Source organism: Abramis brama (genome assembly GCF_963993115.1).
Source record: "Abramis brama genome assembly, chromosome: 12".
In the NCBI taxonomy this organism is placed as follows: Eukaryota; Metazoa; Chordata; class Actinopteri; order Cypriniformes; family Leuciscidae; genus Abramis; species Abramis brama.
In genome coordinates this window covers 20,457,942-20,474,131 of record NC_139974.1, presented here as the reverse complement: position 1 = coordinate 20,474,131, position 16,190 = coordinate 20,457,942, and the positions used below count along the sequence as shown (strand labels likewise).

General features: G+C 38.4%; 2 protein-coding genes across 2 annotated transcripts in view; both read left to right on the top strand.

Annotated features, from left to right (window-relative positions):
- LOC311094227 (retinoic acid receptor beta-like) overlaps window positions 1–16,190 on the top strand; it is a 263,942-nt gene that overhangs the window by 28,722 nt on the left and 219,030 nt on the right. The window lies entirely within an intron of this gene.
- On the top strand, window positions 4,841–9,512 carry LOC311093786 (uncharacterized protein; the record flags this gene model as incomplete). The annotated part of the gene is made up of 4 exons (XM_084131379.1): window positions 4,841–5,405; window positions 6,642–6,711; window positions 7,847–8,067; window positions 8,459–9,512. 4 exons carry the CDS (start codon window positions 4,841–4,843, stop codon window positions 9,490–9,492), a joined length of 1,890 nt encoding a protein of 629 aa, XP_083987505.1. The 3' UTR covers window positions 9,493–9,512.

Sequence of the window (16,190 nt, the reverse complement as noted above, 5' to 3'; positions counted from 1 at the left end):
TGAGGCCAGAATAAGATTATTATTATCCTATTATTATTATTATTATTATTATTATTATTATAGGCTACTTAAGTTTGATTCAGTATACATACCCAGGTGAAAAAGACATACTATTAAATGTATTAAAAATATACTTGAGTGTGTTTTTAGTAGGCCTACAATACACATATAATTTAATGCATTTTTAATACATTTAACAGTAGCCTACGTCTTTTTCACCTGTGTAGCTTACATTTATTTAGTATAGGCCTATTTTATTGATTAATTTAAACCTTAAACAACAACACTAAATAATAATAATATTAATAATATGAAGAAGAAGAACCAGGAGGAGAAAAGTTTTATTCTGTCACGAAACTGTTGCTGTCGTCGCTTCAGTGATGCTCGCGCAAAGCCCAGCTGATCGACGTCACCGGGTTTGAAGTAACGGCTCCTCTCATCAAAGCTTCCGCCATTTCTTCGGCTCTCCGTTACAAGGTTTGTAAACTCGCCAAATAAATATAAATACAGAGTCTACTCACTATATATTCAAACACACACATATATATAAACTAAATGTATTATACATTACTACGTTTTTACAGTGTTTACCACTCGTTTATTGCACAGTATCTGGTATGAAGGTTTTAGCCGCGATGCTAACTACGTTGATCTAATGAACAAATGGAAATTACTGACTTATTGTCTTAGATTGATTTAGTCATTCAATTCAACATATTCTGTACAACTGTGTCTTCAAATTGCTGATATAGCCTAACTAATTTAGCTGATTCCTGCTGTCATTGGCGCTTGTTATGAATAACAAAAGCAGGTTAATATAGTTTGGTCTGTTTTTGTTTAGCCTAACTTTACTTACTACATGTGCCCTCATTCTCTCAAATACCATTTTAAAGCCATTTACTGGTCAATAAATATTATGTTGTGAATAATCAGCTTTGTTCTTTTGTTTCCCCAGAACAACCAGTAACGTAACATTTCTAAAATAATCGGAACATTTCAGAGGCAACATTGAATTACAGTAAGTTACCTGCACCACATGCAAGTACTTTATTACTATGAACTTTCTCTGTGTGAAATTGTATTGTTTGACTGTGTACTTGTGTTTTTTTAATCAGTTATTCTCTGAAAATCTTCCCTCATGCTCACAAATCTCAGAAAATCATGTTACTCAGAAAAACAATATCACAGGTTTGGCGCCAATAATGCTATGCATTTTTTCTTATATCTTTATCATTTGCATTTGAATATAAGACATTTTAACTCTGAATTATAACTTAACTTAACTCTGAATTATAACTTAACTTATAACTTAAGTTTAGTCTTTTTTGACAAAAAAAAGGAAAAAGTTATTATATGGCTTCAGAAGACTTACAACACAACCCATAACACATGAGTTGTGAACTCATTGATTATTTTTAGGATCTTTTCTTGGACATTTTTGGAGCTTAACCATTTTTACATAAATTGTTTCATTGAATTGAATTAGACAAGTGTACATAAGAATGGTTTCCTGAATGATTTACACAATTTTTTTCTGCTTGTTTCATGCAGTGAAAGCAAACGGTGACTGGGGTTGCATTATGCCTGAGATCTGCTTTTGGGTTCCACAGACAGAAAGTCAAACAGGTTTGGAACGTCACAAGGCTGAGGAAATTATTTAAATTTGACAACTATCTTTAATAACCTTACTAACAGTAAATTTTGTACTTTGCAGGGACATCGGTAAGCTGAAATACAAGTTTGAACAAGAATAAAAATCCTCCTGTAGACCTGAAAATCATTGAAGTGCCTGGACCATCCACCAGAAAAGAGGAGAAACAAACGGAAAACGATTCTGCTGTACCTTTTCACTTTTCTAACTCGTTAAGTACCTCACATGTCCCTTGTAAAGGTGCGGTCACATTTGTCAATTTCGTGAAATTACACAGGCAAAAAAGTCCACTGACCATTGTCAGCAGTGTAGCGATGTAATGTATGAAGCACAGCTCACACAGGAGTCACTTTCAAGCAGCTTTCTGTTGGTCAAATCTAGCGAATTCCAGTGACCACCTTGGTCCCATAGTGACATTTCTGACCACAAACGAAATTGCTGATCGTGTGGATTCTTATTGAAATGACTGGAATTCACCAGTGAACATTCACAGAACAACAGATAATTTTACTGCACCTTAATACTGTTTCTGGGTCGAAGCCTCTACTTCCTCTATCTTGTTTCATGAGAACACTCAACAACCATTTAATAGCACTGTTGATTCAAGTCACACATTTAAGCTTTTCAAAAGCCATAGTGTACATTACAGTCTCCAGTCTAACGGCATCCCAGACTTCAACATTTTATGATTCAAAATAGCTGAAAAACTAACCATCTGAGATTTCGGTATAGAGATAAAGGTTAGGATTATAATTTTCAGGAATATTACAGCACAATGAGTGCATATTAGCACTGTTTGTTTGTTTTTGGCATCTGATAGAGCTTTTGTACTTGGAAACAGTGATGTCAGACTTACCATTGGACTGAAACACAAATGTTTTAAAGTTAAGTGAAGATGGACATTTTTAATTAGTCAAAATTTATTTTTTTTACATTGATTTATTTCGTGGAACATGTGTTTCCATGCATTTTGTTGAAATGTCTTTTCTTGTATAGCCTATTGTATATACATGGTTGATTATTCATGTTGCTTATGTATTATAATTTTTTTTTGTGTATTCATTGATATTAATCTATAGTTAGCTTTTTTTCCTATGTGTATGGAAGTATATGTATAAAAATGAATATAAAATATGTAATAAACAATTCTTATTTTGCATTTGGTTCAATTTGTTTATTATAATAGAAGTCAAAGGTAACCATAGTTACAACATGAAATTGAATATTTAAAAATTCAAATTTTAAATTATAAAAATGAAATTTGGTTCCTGGAGGCACCCAAAGTGGTTCCACACAGTGCCTAATATAAGAGTTCCTCAGGAAACCTGTGTGGTTCTTCAGAGAACCACCACTTTTTAAAGGGTGCCTAGAGGATCTACAGACGGTTCCGCCGGTGTGGCAAAGTGAAGAACCCCAAAAGGTTCCTCCAGGCACCTTTTATTTTTACAGTGTAGTTAGTGGTTGCTTAAAGGTCCTTTTTGTTGTCTTTTAATCAACATTGTACTTCAGAGTCATTAAGACATTTTGAATCACAGGATTCATAAATACGTTGAAATACATATAGATATTTAAATCAAATCACAATAAATAAGTAAATAAATAAATCAAGATAGGAACCTTAACCATATGTATAGACATGCTCTAGCCTAATTCACACAACTGGCTGAACTCGTAAGTATACACGAATGGACTTCTTTATGACAAAAGCATGTATGTATATGATATGTATATATATACACATGCCATTAAAACATGTAAACAAACATTTGATATGAAAATTAATGAATTTAATAACTAACCTCAACAGTAAATGAGAGAGAGAGAGAGACAATAGTTAGTGGTTGCTTAAAGGTCCTCTTTGTTGTCTGAGGATGCACCGCAATCGTCACGGCAACTCCACTCTCTCAACTGCCAACCAGAATTCGGAAGATGTAATGTAAAGCAAGGAAGCAAGATGGCGCCAGTGTGTCAGGCATGCCGTCAGCCGTTCCATCTGTTGTATGTGTTTCTGCTGTTTCTAACACTTGTGTATACTGTCAACACTCTGTCGCTGTATGAAACGCTGCTAGATCTGAGAATAACGGCTGGAAATCTGCGCAAATTGGATTATTACGGGGGGGGGACTGAGCCATCCTTCCTTTCGGATATTCCATCATACCTCCGCCGCACTCCTGCTCTACCGTCTCGACGAAAAAGATACCGACGCCGGGGGAAGCGTAGCGGTTGTCTCGTGAGGCTGAGGGCTATGGAGCTGGTCCTCGCCTGTGTGTCGCTCAACGTTCTCTGGACCCTGTTGCATCCTGTCTGGTTACGGTGGTGGGTTCCGATGTGGCCTTCCAGCCCCGCGGCCCCTGCTCTTCCTGTCTCCGCTGGCGCGGAGTGAATCTGGAGTATCTGCGGCCTCTGTGTCGTGCTTCCTCGTCAGCTGTTCGTCCTGACCCGCCGGCTCCGGCTAGGTTTGCCCTGGTTAACGCCAGGTCACTTGGGAATAAAACATTTATCCTTAAGGATTTCTTTATATCACGGGAACTGGATTTCCTCTTTATCTCCGAGACTTGGCTGAGTGCTGGTGAGTTCAGTGTCTTTACGGAACTTTTACCTGACGAGTGTTGCTATTTTAATTCTCCCCGGACATCTGGCCTAGGAGGAGGAATTGCGACTGTTTTTAAGAGTGACTTTAAATGCAAGCAGATATCGCTGTCATCCCCCACCAGCTTTGAACTGAGTCTGTTTGAGCTGGGTCAGTCGCACACGGTGTTGTGTGCGGTGGTTTATCGGCCTCCCAAATATAACAAAGACTTTTTAACGGACTTCTCTGTGTTTTTGGCGGATATTATGCCTAAATATGACCGGGTCCTTATTGTTGGTGATTGTAATATTCATGTATGCTGCCCTGAGAATCCATTAGCGAGAGACTTTCTAAATATCATTGACTCTTTTAATCTTGTCCAATCTGTAACTGGGCCGACACATGAACGTGGTCACACACTTGATCTTGTTTTATCCTATGGTTTGCCTGTTTTTAATCTGGAGATCTGTGATGCTTTTTTTTCTGATCACATGCCGGTACTGTTTGAAGCTATTGTTTGCTGTCATACAGTTAAACCTCGCGCTGCCGCTCGCACTTGCCGAGTTATTAACCCCTCCACTGCTGCTTACTTCTCGACTGCTTTCAGTCAAAACTGCATCATGCCTGAAAGTGTGTATAATGATACTGAGGCTTTGAACTCTTGGTTTCTCGACACCTGTCAAACTGCCATTGACATAGCGGCTCCATTAAAAATCAGACGGACAAAAACTAAGTCAGAGCCCTGGCTGAATGAATCCACCCGTGCTTCCAGACAGCAGTGTCGAAGAGCTGAGAGAAAGTGGAAAAAGGACAAATTACAAGTGTCTTTTCAAATATTGAGGGATCGCTGGAGCCATTACCAATCCACTGTGAGAGAGGCTAAAAGAAAATATTTTTCTGATATTGTCCTGTTGAACTCCTGCAAGCCTCGTGTTTTGTTTAAGGTTATTAATTCTGCTCTGAATGCACCACCGACTGTTGCAATTGATGCTTCCCTGGCTGTGTGTGAAAACTTTCTCCATTTCTTCATTGATAAGGTATTTTCTGCCAGAGCACTTATTTCACCCCCTGGTTTCGATCCTTCAGTGTTTGTCCCCTGCTCTGCTGTTCTGGACACTTTTGAGCCTGTGACTCTGCCCTTTGTGCAGGAGATTGTGGGTCATTTGAAGCCCTCAGGTTCTCCGGGTGATACTGTCCCTCATCGACTTCTTAAAGAGGTTTTCCCGACTATTGGACCATCATTTACTACAGTTATTAATAGTAGTCTGTCCTCGGGAGTGGTTCCTGTTCATTTTAAACATGCCGTTGTGCAGCCCTTGTTGAAAAAACCTGGGCTGGATCCTACTGTTTTGGCTAATTTTAGGCCTATTTCCAAATTGCCTTTCCTTTCTAAAATTTTGGAAAAGATTGTCTATTCCCAGCTCATGGACTTTATAAATGAACATAATATTATTGAGATTTTCCAATCCGGTTTTAAAACATTACATAGCACCGAATCAGCACTTTTAAGAGTTTTTAATGACATCTTTTTAGCTACTGACTCGGGTCACTGTGTTGTCCTTGTACTTTTAGATTTGACTGCTGCTTTTGATACAGTAGATCATGAAATATTGATTACTCGTTTGGATCAGTGGGTGGGCATCAGGGGCACAGCGTTAGAATGGTTTAGGTCCTACTTGTCCCAGCGAACTTTCTGTGTTGGCCTTGCTGACTTTGTTTCCTCGACTGCTCCCCTGTCACATGGGGTGCCACAGGGCTCTGTGCTTGGCCCTCTCTTATTTTCCCTCTATCTACTCCCACTTGGTTCAATTCTCAGGAAGCATGGTATTTATTTTCATTGCTATGCAGATGACAGTCAGATCTATGTCCCTCTTAGAAAGTCAGACTCCTACTGTGTTAAGCCATTGCTAGCGTGTTTACATGAAATTAAGGCCTGGATGTCTCTTAATTTTTTTAATTTTAATGAAAAAAAGACAGAAGGCATGGTCTTTAGTGGTAGTGGCACTTCTGTGACCCCGTTGGTTGATCTGGGTTCCTTAGCACAGTATCACAAGCAAATTATTACTAATTTAGGGGTAAAGGTGGACACTGACCTTAAGTTTGACAACCAGATTAAAGCCGTAGTGAAGTCCAGCTTTTTCCAGTTAAGGCAGCTGGCAAAAATTAAACCAGTCCTTCAGAGACAGCACTTTGAGACAGTAATTCACGCCTTTGTGACCACTCGGCTGGACTACTGCAATGCACTTTATTTGGGGGTAAATGGGTCCGCCATTGCCCGTCTGCAACTGGTTCAAAATGCTGCTGCTCGTCTTTTAACTGGCACAAGAAAGTATGAGCACATTTCACCTATTTTAGCTTCACTCCACTGGCTGCCTGTTCATTTTAGGATTCAATTTAAACTACTCTTATTTGCTTTTAAAGCCTTGAATGGCCTTGCCCCACCGTATCTCGCCGAGTTGCTGCACCCCTACATTCCCAGCCGCTCTCTCAGGTCAGCTGACCAGCTGCTCCTGACAGTGCCTAGAACTAGGCTAAAACTCAGAGGAGAAAGAGCTTTTGCTGTTGCAGCTCCAAAACTATGGAATGTATTGCCACTACACATCAGACAAGCCTCCTCACTGTTTCATTTTAAATCTCTGCTTAAAACCCATCTTTTTACTCTGGCTTTTAACACCAGGTAATCGTGATTAATGTGATTTAAATGTGTTGTGTGGGCAGTGCATTTTTTATTTATTTATTTGATTTGATTTTACTTATATAATTTCATGTTGTTTTATCATATATATTACTTTTTATCTTATTGTGTTCATCTTTTTATCCTATTGTGTCTTTTATTGTTGTGGTGTACAGCACTTTGGAAACCTTGTGTTTATTTAAATTGTGCTATATAAATAAAGCGGATTGGATTGGATTGGATAAACTCACTACAATAATAAAACTTATATATACAAGTAAACTGAAATAGACATGTGTAGGTAATAAAAGAAAGAAAGAAAGAAAGAAAGAAAGAAATATATACAAACAATCCAATATCCCTGTGACCCAACTAAATTCAGGGTGGTCACATATATATATATATATATATATATATATATATATATATATATATATATATATATAACCATTCTGGAGTAAACCGTGATGTCATCATCCAGCTCAGTTCAGTTCTTGTATAATAGTGTCAATGCAGGCAGATCAATATTATTGTTGAATATTAAATTAAATGTTAAATTTAATGTCCCCAACTAAGCAAGCCAAGCAAATGACAACAAATGTGGAAAAAGGAAACAGGAAGAAGGAAAAAGGAAGTGCCATCAAGATACAACAGACTGAAATCAGTCTATCTTGTCTTATCCACCTGTTTCCGGGGGGCGCTACTGTAAAATAGAACGTGGGTGAAACTTCCGGTTAGGTGGCGGAAGTAGTAAATCAACGGTATTTTGTGTTACATAGCGAAGAGGTTAGGTATTTTTCGAGTACATTTTTCTACTATTTAAAGTCACAAACATTAATGAGAGATGTCGTTACGGAGCTCAGGGACAACATGTGCTGTTCGTGGTTGTACGTGAGTGTTTTGAACATAAGCCTAAAACTAAATCTGAGTGTTCCTGTGAACGATTATACAGTTTCCATCAACTCCCAAAAGACGACGAATCAATTAGAATATGGAGGAAGAACTTAAACTTAAAAACACCCCCAAAACACCTGTTTGTGTGCTCGTTTCACTTCGTGGACAAGAAGCCAACACTGGATAACCCGTACCCAACGCTCTTTCTGGGTTACGAGAAGCAACTGGAGAAGAGACGCCGACCTAGGATTCAACATGTCACAACAACAACAACAACAGGTAACTTAACATTAATGTAATGTCAACTAGCTTGTTTTTTTTTTTCTTGTTTTTTTCTTGAATTACTTATTATTAATATATGAAAAACTGTGCCATGATGGTAGACAGGTAGCCTGATGTTTTTACCTCGCATAAACTTTTATTGTGATGAGCTTGGAGGGCACAATGGTACAGTGACAGATGCAAATTTAATTTCCTCTATTAGTTAACATTTAATGTTACAGAATATCTATATTGATGATATTAAACGCAGTCTAGATGTTTTTCAAGACTCTAATGCCCCCTAATTGTTTTTGTTTTTTTCTGCCACTAAACAAATCGTCACTGAAGGACTAACCAGCTAAATATAAGACCGCCACAGCTAAATATGTACTTAATGTATTCCCTGCAGATGAGCCTGATGTGATGCAGGTTTCTGGGGACCCAGATCCTACCTCACAGACCTTCCATGATGCCCAGACACAGTGGTCAGACCCAACAATGGAGGACCACACCTACTCCAAAGCACCTACCATCACATGTGGTATGACAACTGCCCCATCCACTGAGAGGACACTGCCTGTTGCAGATGTTGTTTTGAAAGACGATACAGACTGTCTGCTGTACACAGGGATTCCACTTCTCGAATTCAAAACCCTTGTGTCTTGCTTGCAACGTTTTGCCCCCACATCGTCAGCATTTTCAGCAGAGGACCAAATCCTCTTGACATTAATGAAGCTTAGACAGAACTTTGTTATTGCCGATTTAGCTAGACGCTTCAAAATGTCACCTGGTCAGGTCAGTAAAACACTGACATTCTGGATAGATGTGATTGCTGAGCACACCCAGGATCTCATTCCATGGCTGCCGCGCGAAACAATAAAAGCCACTTTGCCGCAAATTTTTAAGGACAATTTCCCCAACACAACTTGTGTCATTGACTGCACAGAAAGTGTCTTACAGAAGGCTAAAAATCTGGACTCAAGAACTGAATCTTATAGTCACTACTATGCAAACAATACTGTCAAGTATCTAGTAGCAATTGCTCCATCTGGTATGGTTATGTACATTTCAGAGGCTTACGGTGGCAAATGTAGCGATAGATTCATCACACAGAACTCTGGGTTTCTCGACCATTTGCGTGCTGGAGATGAGGTGATGGGGGACCGTGGCTTCACTATCAGGGATCTGCTAGAGGAACGGAATGTTCGTTTGATCATGCCAGCTTTTACGCGCAAGAAATGCCAGCTGACAAATGAGCAGGTCACTCGCACAAGACGCATTGCTAATGTCCGCATACACATTGAGCGAGCAATCAGACGTCTTAAGGTGTACAAGATCCTCTCTCAAACTGTGCCTATTAATTTTGTCCCTAAAATCGACAGAATACTAAGAATCTGTGCAGCACTCGTAAATCTGCGAGGAGAGCTTATTTCTAGAACATAGACACCATATCTTACACAATCAGCTTAAATGTTCAATTCTCTCTCTAACTTTATCAACTGTATAAACCAATACACAACTTTTACTTGCACTGATATACCAACACTTTCTTTTAATTGTTGTTTCATGGACAGCTATTTTCTTTTTGCTGTGTAAATTTGTTTAAATTCTTAATATTTTTCAATCTTGTAATATTCTGCAAAAGAGAGAAGTGTGTGTACTTTCACAGTATAGTATTGCTATTTTTATTTAATGAAATGTTCTGAATACCACTGTTGACCAAATGTGCAAATGGCACATTAATTTATTCTTATAAATAAACTCAAAAGCCAATGACTAAGTGTGTAATATGTTTTTATTCAGTGTGTATTTTTTATTTGAATTGTGGTTTGTTTCCTCACACAACTGTAACCATGCCTTTATAAGTATTGATTATTAATAATATTATTATAATATTGAGAACAGTGTAAACATTCCCCCAACTACGCATTAAACATCTGCAGGTATGTTGGACAGAGATGTATTTTCTTGTCAGCAAAATCATCAGCCAATCTAGGTAGCATGTGTACAAAGAAGAAATTCTGCAGCTGTTGCACTTGTGCATCTGTGTAGTGCTTATCAAATGGAATCTCCAATTTGATGTCCTCACTTGGTGTCCAGATGACTAGCTTGCAACTTTGTAGGCCCAGACACATCATGGTCAGTTGTGTCTGAAAGAAGGATTAAGAGTACATGTTTGTAAAAATAATCTGTTTAATTAATGCATACAGGTGCATACATTAGAATGTCGTGGAAAAGTTCATTTATTTGAATTTGGGGGTTTCATAAGCTGTAAGCCATAATCATCAAAATTATAACAAATAAAGGCTTGAAATATCTCACTTTGCATGTAAAGAGTCTATATAATATATTAGTTTCACATTTTAAGTTGAATTCCTGAAATAAATTAACTTTTCCACTACATTCTTATTGAGAAGCACCTGTAAGTTTACAATACAATGTTAGTCTAATAATAGAGCTACTTTCATATTAAAAAGTATATTTCTAAATATAGAAAATACATTTTATTTAAAAACAATAATCTTTATTATTAAATTATTAAAGAATCACCTGGAGGTAGTATCCATCCTTTCCTTTAGGACAAATCAGGTACTGTCCATCACCTAAACTTTTGATGTCACCATTTGGCCGTCCCAGAAATTCTGCCAGTGACATGGAACTCTTGAAGGGGTCAAGAGTCAAGGATCCCATCTGGGCTGGCTCCCAACCAAGGATAGTCAGGGTGCACGACCAGGCCTCTCTTCTCCACAGTATGCCCTCTGCTTTCCATGAGTGTGATGACGTTTATCTCATTTTCTTTGCCATGCTGTGTTGCTGTATTGCCGGTGAATGTTGGGTACAGATGCTCATTTAGAAATTTTTGAGGATCTGTGGTGCTTCGTTTTGGGACCCGTTTTGCTGTGCTGGCTGTTAGACGAAGCTTTCTAGCATCATGCCATGACTGTGAAGCACTTTGCATCCTGGTTTCTTCCATCAGTGTAGCTGCTTGTGTAGGGGACACTTTAATGTAGGCCTCATAAAAATGTGTGCATTTTGGACATGTTAGTGTTGTGCTGTGTTCAGTATGACAGAGTGTATTACTGTGGGTTGGATCATGTTTGCTGTGGCCTGCCTTGTTGCTGTCTACATCTGCTCTATAACTTAACTGAATAAGACCATTTGTCTGGAGCTGAAACAGTGGGGCCATCACTGATGAATTACTGTGGGCTATGAACTCTCTGTGGTTCTTAAAAAGTTGTTGATTCTTGCATTGTTGATGTGCCTGGATAAATGTGGTATGGCCTGTGATGGTTAAAATTAATGTTCTTCACCTTCCTCATTCCTACATTCTTCTTCGCACCTGAATTCCACTGCATGCCATCCCTGTCTTTCCCTGCCTGACTGCATTCTCAACCTAAATTGAATTCAATTTTATTATCCAACGATATTAAAATAAATATTTTAAGTCAAGGCTACTGTGAAGCAACATATACAGAACATGAATGACACACAGTAAACATTTCAGTTTAGTACATTTATTAATTAGTTAAAAATATACAATAATACACAATACAATAATACATTTTGTGCCCTTAATTGTCCTAACTTTACTGACCTTCCACAAAAGTGCTGCTGCATGACTACAAGAGCGTCCTGGCCCTGCAATACATGAACAACCCGCTGTCTGTACTTCACCTGTCACTGAAACTAGCACCCAAGCCTTATGATGTGTTACGTGCAGGCTCTGGCTCGGCTCAATGTCAGCTTTTAGATACGCAAGGTCGTTTCCGACGTCCTTAAACATCACTCGACCGACTTTATCACTGTGTAGATATTGATATGCCTCTGAGCTTTTCAGATTGCTCATCGCCTTACCATCACAGGCTACTGAATCTTCAAAATAGCTAAAAATGTTACCATACGTGATACGAGGCCACTTCTTCACGTCATCCTCCCAACCATCTACCGCGGATGGTAAAGGTACTGTTATATCACCCCTTTTTAATTTCGTTGAGGTTGTGTTCCCACATCATTAAGTTTGGATCGCTAAATCTTGAATGACGGTCAACTAATGAATGAATGAGTGTCAACTCCCGCTTGTTTACTTCGAACCGGAAGTCGCGCCCACTTTTGACGCAATGCCTCATGGGACGTAGTAAACTTGTGGATAAACCCAGCAATATATTAAATATTTACAGTGTATTTGCACTGATTTTGTTTTGCTTATAAATGAATCAATCTTTGTGAATATCACAATGATTTTAATTTGGCCTTTTAAAAAAAGTATGGCCTTTTTTAAAGTATCCTATAAAGTCTGTGTCCATGGTCTAATTTTGCACTCGCTTATAAGACAGCGCTAAACAGAAATATTTAGTTTGACCCTCGAGTTAAACTGCCAATACAGTTTGAATTCTTTGATTCTAGAATATGCTTCTTTTCCATGAATCATTTATCTTTTTTTCAGTAAAATTGTTTCTGTTAATTTAGTCAAACATTTATTTAAATGTTTATTTAAATACGTTATAAAAGGTTTTAGTAGCAATACTTACCAACATATGTTATTGCTGCTATAGCACATTCACAAAGTATTTAGAAACCCTTCATTTTTGTTTAGATTGTATGTTGCAGCCTTATGCTATAATGATTTAAGTTATGCTAATAATGCAACAAAAAAAACCCTGAAATATCACATTGACATACTGTAAGTATTCAGATCCTTCGCCAGTGTTGTAAACTCAGAATCGAAGACCAGGAGACTTTTGGGATCACGTTGAAGAAGTTATTCTTTATTGAGGACTTTGTGTTGACGTGGCTGCAGGAATCCAACATTATCTAACTAAGGGAACTTTACATGGTATCTTATAGGCATTTTAGGAGGAGGGATTTTTGAAGGTGGAGACAAATTCAAACAAAGCATGTAACAGGTTTAGGTAACACCCTAGACTGAGGGTCTGGCCAATCCTAATTCAATCATCATAACCATTCAAACGCATATGTGCTAATCCAATCAGCCCAACGATTCAATGTCTGGGCTGTGGCTCTGAGTGAAACTGGGACTCCAGAGCCATTAAAGACAATAAGGAGAAAACAGGAATTGCAACTTTGCTGAGCAGAATCATTATCTCAACCTTAAACGCTAAATACAATATTCTTTACCGTGATGTTATGTATGGAAGCATATTTGAAATAGATTTAAAATTTGTAACCCTTCAGTCCCCCGTTTGAGAGCTCTTAAAATACTCTCACATAATATACAAATTTAGACACTTAAAAGTTCATTCTTGTAACTTTTGATCGTCACAGGCACATATAACTTATTCTGTGTTGTGTCCTTGATTTACATGAGTGTCATAGTTCTTCTCAAAACCATAACTGTTGACACATACGACACAGGGTGTAAAATGTCGTATAAACTACATGATTACACAGAAAACCATGTAACATAAGAGTGGAAGTCTTGAAAGTCCATGGCGCCTGAATAGCTGTGAAGTCTGTTTCCTGTAGAGTCCATTTCGCACGTAGAGTCGCTCTGATGACTTTTCCCTCATGAGGCTTGTTCATGGAAATCTGAGGTGATGCTTTCCACCGCTTGCATCATGGCATACACACATCATGGCATACACACATACCTGTAACACAAGAAAACAAAGAAACAGCAGAGCAGCAATATTCATGCATAGACTTCATTCTTCCATAAGTCATTTGATCATATAGTGGTTTTAAGTCTAACTTTTATCAAAGTACACTTAAAAGTTAATTCTTGTAACTTGAAAAAGTTACAGGCACAAGCATGATCTGTGTTGTTCATCTGTAATTGCATGCTGACACAGAAACAATGAAACAACATGCAATTAGGGTATGTGAAGTCCTTACGAGTAATAGTCTTTTCTGGTTGAAAACTGTTATTTCCTTGTGCTGGACATTTGTTGGTTGACACACTTGATACTAACAGGTTTCCGAACCATGAAGAGTTATCTTCAGTCATATGGTGTAAAGATTAAGAATGTCTTGTTGTAGTTTGTTCAAGTTCTCTGATGGATGACTGAAGTTCCCGTAGGTCTCTGCGTTGTGTATTTTTTTCTTTTTCTTTTGTGATAGTTCGTTCAGCAATGGGTCTAGTTGTCTTCTTGAGGTTGTGGCTTCATATGCAGGTGAGACGTCGTTGCATATGGATTTTTGGAACAGCCATTAAGTGTTTATCTGCACAGAGTAAGAAAGAAAACAAAAGACGACAGAGCAGTATTTGTTCAAACACTAGGGATGTATGGTTTTTAGAGTCTGCTGTTGTTGTTTCATTCTTTCCCTATTTCTTAATTCTTTTGACACCTATGGACCAGTGAGGTGGGGATAAGAGGGGGGATGAGGAAATCTTCACCACAAGGTTTTGCCCCCAAGGCCTGTTGCACTTCGGTTCTTCCCTGGGCTCCGCACTGGTCTGTGTGTCCTATTCTGTCCCTGTTGTGTGCACACTGTACAGTGTGTGTGAAAATTGGCACATTTCCATTCTCCAGTGAAACATCAGTCATAGTAGACATCATATACAGAGCATGGGGGTCTGACTGGAATATTTTTGTGGTATAACATTTAAGGCTGTGAGTATACTGAATGTCCCCCAAACAAAGGCTGTGACAGTCAATAAGTCTTTCATCTTTGTTGTAAGTTACTGGGGAGATTAAGCAATCACAGCCCAAATGGTTAACACCTCAAAAAGCTTACCCACGAGTCCAATGACGAGGGGAGGGGTTGCTTCAGAGTAGCAAACAAATTTAGTAAAAGCTGCATAACATTGTTAACTTGTCTTAAGTTATTTTTGTTTTTTCCACATTCTTTTCCAAAATGTCTGTGCTTGCCACAGTAAGAACAACTGGCTTCTCTAGGACGTTTGCGTTTCTTTTGCTTCTCTGAGTTGACCTTAACAGAAACTGCTGCAATTCTTACTCTCTCTTTGACATCAGAGTCTCTTTCCCAAGTAACTAAACTGTCCAAGTTGTCTTGCAGGGTTCTCGTACACCATGTGATGTTTAAGTAAGGCAACGCCTTTCTGTGTTCTGGCAAAAGACAATGAAACCATGTGAGAACCAAAGGGCCATTATCACCTAACACCTTCTCTGGAGTGTCTGCAATTCCACTGTACGCTGCAGCTGACTGACAGAATCGTTCTGTGTACTCACAAACAGTTTCACCCTTCTTCTGTACACAATTGGTAATTTTCGACCAATCGATTTTGGGTCCTAAGATATTCTTTAGGATTTTCAAAACACCTTCTCTCAAATCGCCTTTACTGGCATGTTGTAGTTCAGAAGTAACAGCAGACTCAAAACTGTTGAATTCAGATTCAGTTAGAATTTGTGATATCAGCTGTGTAACTTCTGCCAACGACATGTCATAAAGACGCATTTTACTGATCAATGCTCTTCTAAATTCAGAAAAATTTGTGCGTGCTGAGGGTAAACTCTGGGAGAGTCTATCTATATCCTTAGGACCTAAAGCTGTGTTGACTGCTTGTATTGGGGTTGCAGATGGAACTGGTGCATCAACCCCTTTTCCCCTACTCTGAGCCATTTGTCTAGCTCCGCACACTTCAACTGCATTTACATCTGCATTGACATTGTCCTCTATTCTATCAAAAGACTGTAAATCAGGATAGCCTTCATCTGACTGTTGGTTTTCTGAATCACATTTGGTTGAGGCCTTGTTATGGCCCACCGTTTTCTTGAGAGAACACTTGAGTGTGCAATTGTTTGTTCTGTTCTTTTAACTTAGCAATACACTGAGCTTGTTCTTGTACAATGGATAAGCTAAATTCTCTGTGACAGAAGATAATACCTTTCACATTTTTCTTCCTGATACATGCACCCAACACTTTCTTGCAATCTTCAATTGACCATACTTTGTCTGCATCAATGCCAAATTTCTTTGTTAAATTCAATCTGACTGGCTCAGTCACGATGGAGTCCATGTGCTCTGATAACAAAGACTTGAATTCACTATCTGTCCATAAAGGTGTAATCAGTCTAGTACTTTTCCTAAACATTTTGTGAATTTCTCTGTTACCACACAAACAAACACTAAACTTCTCTGATCAACAGAGGGTACACGTTAACACAGATCAACTATTGTTAACCTTCCTTGCCCAGAGCAAAGGATAACACAAATTACTA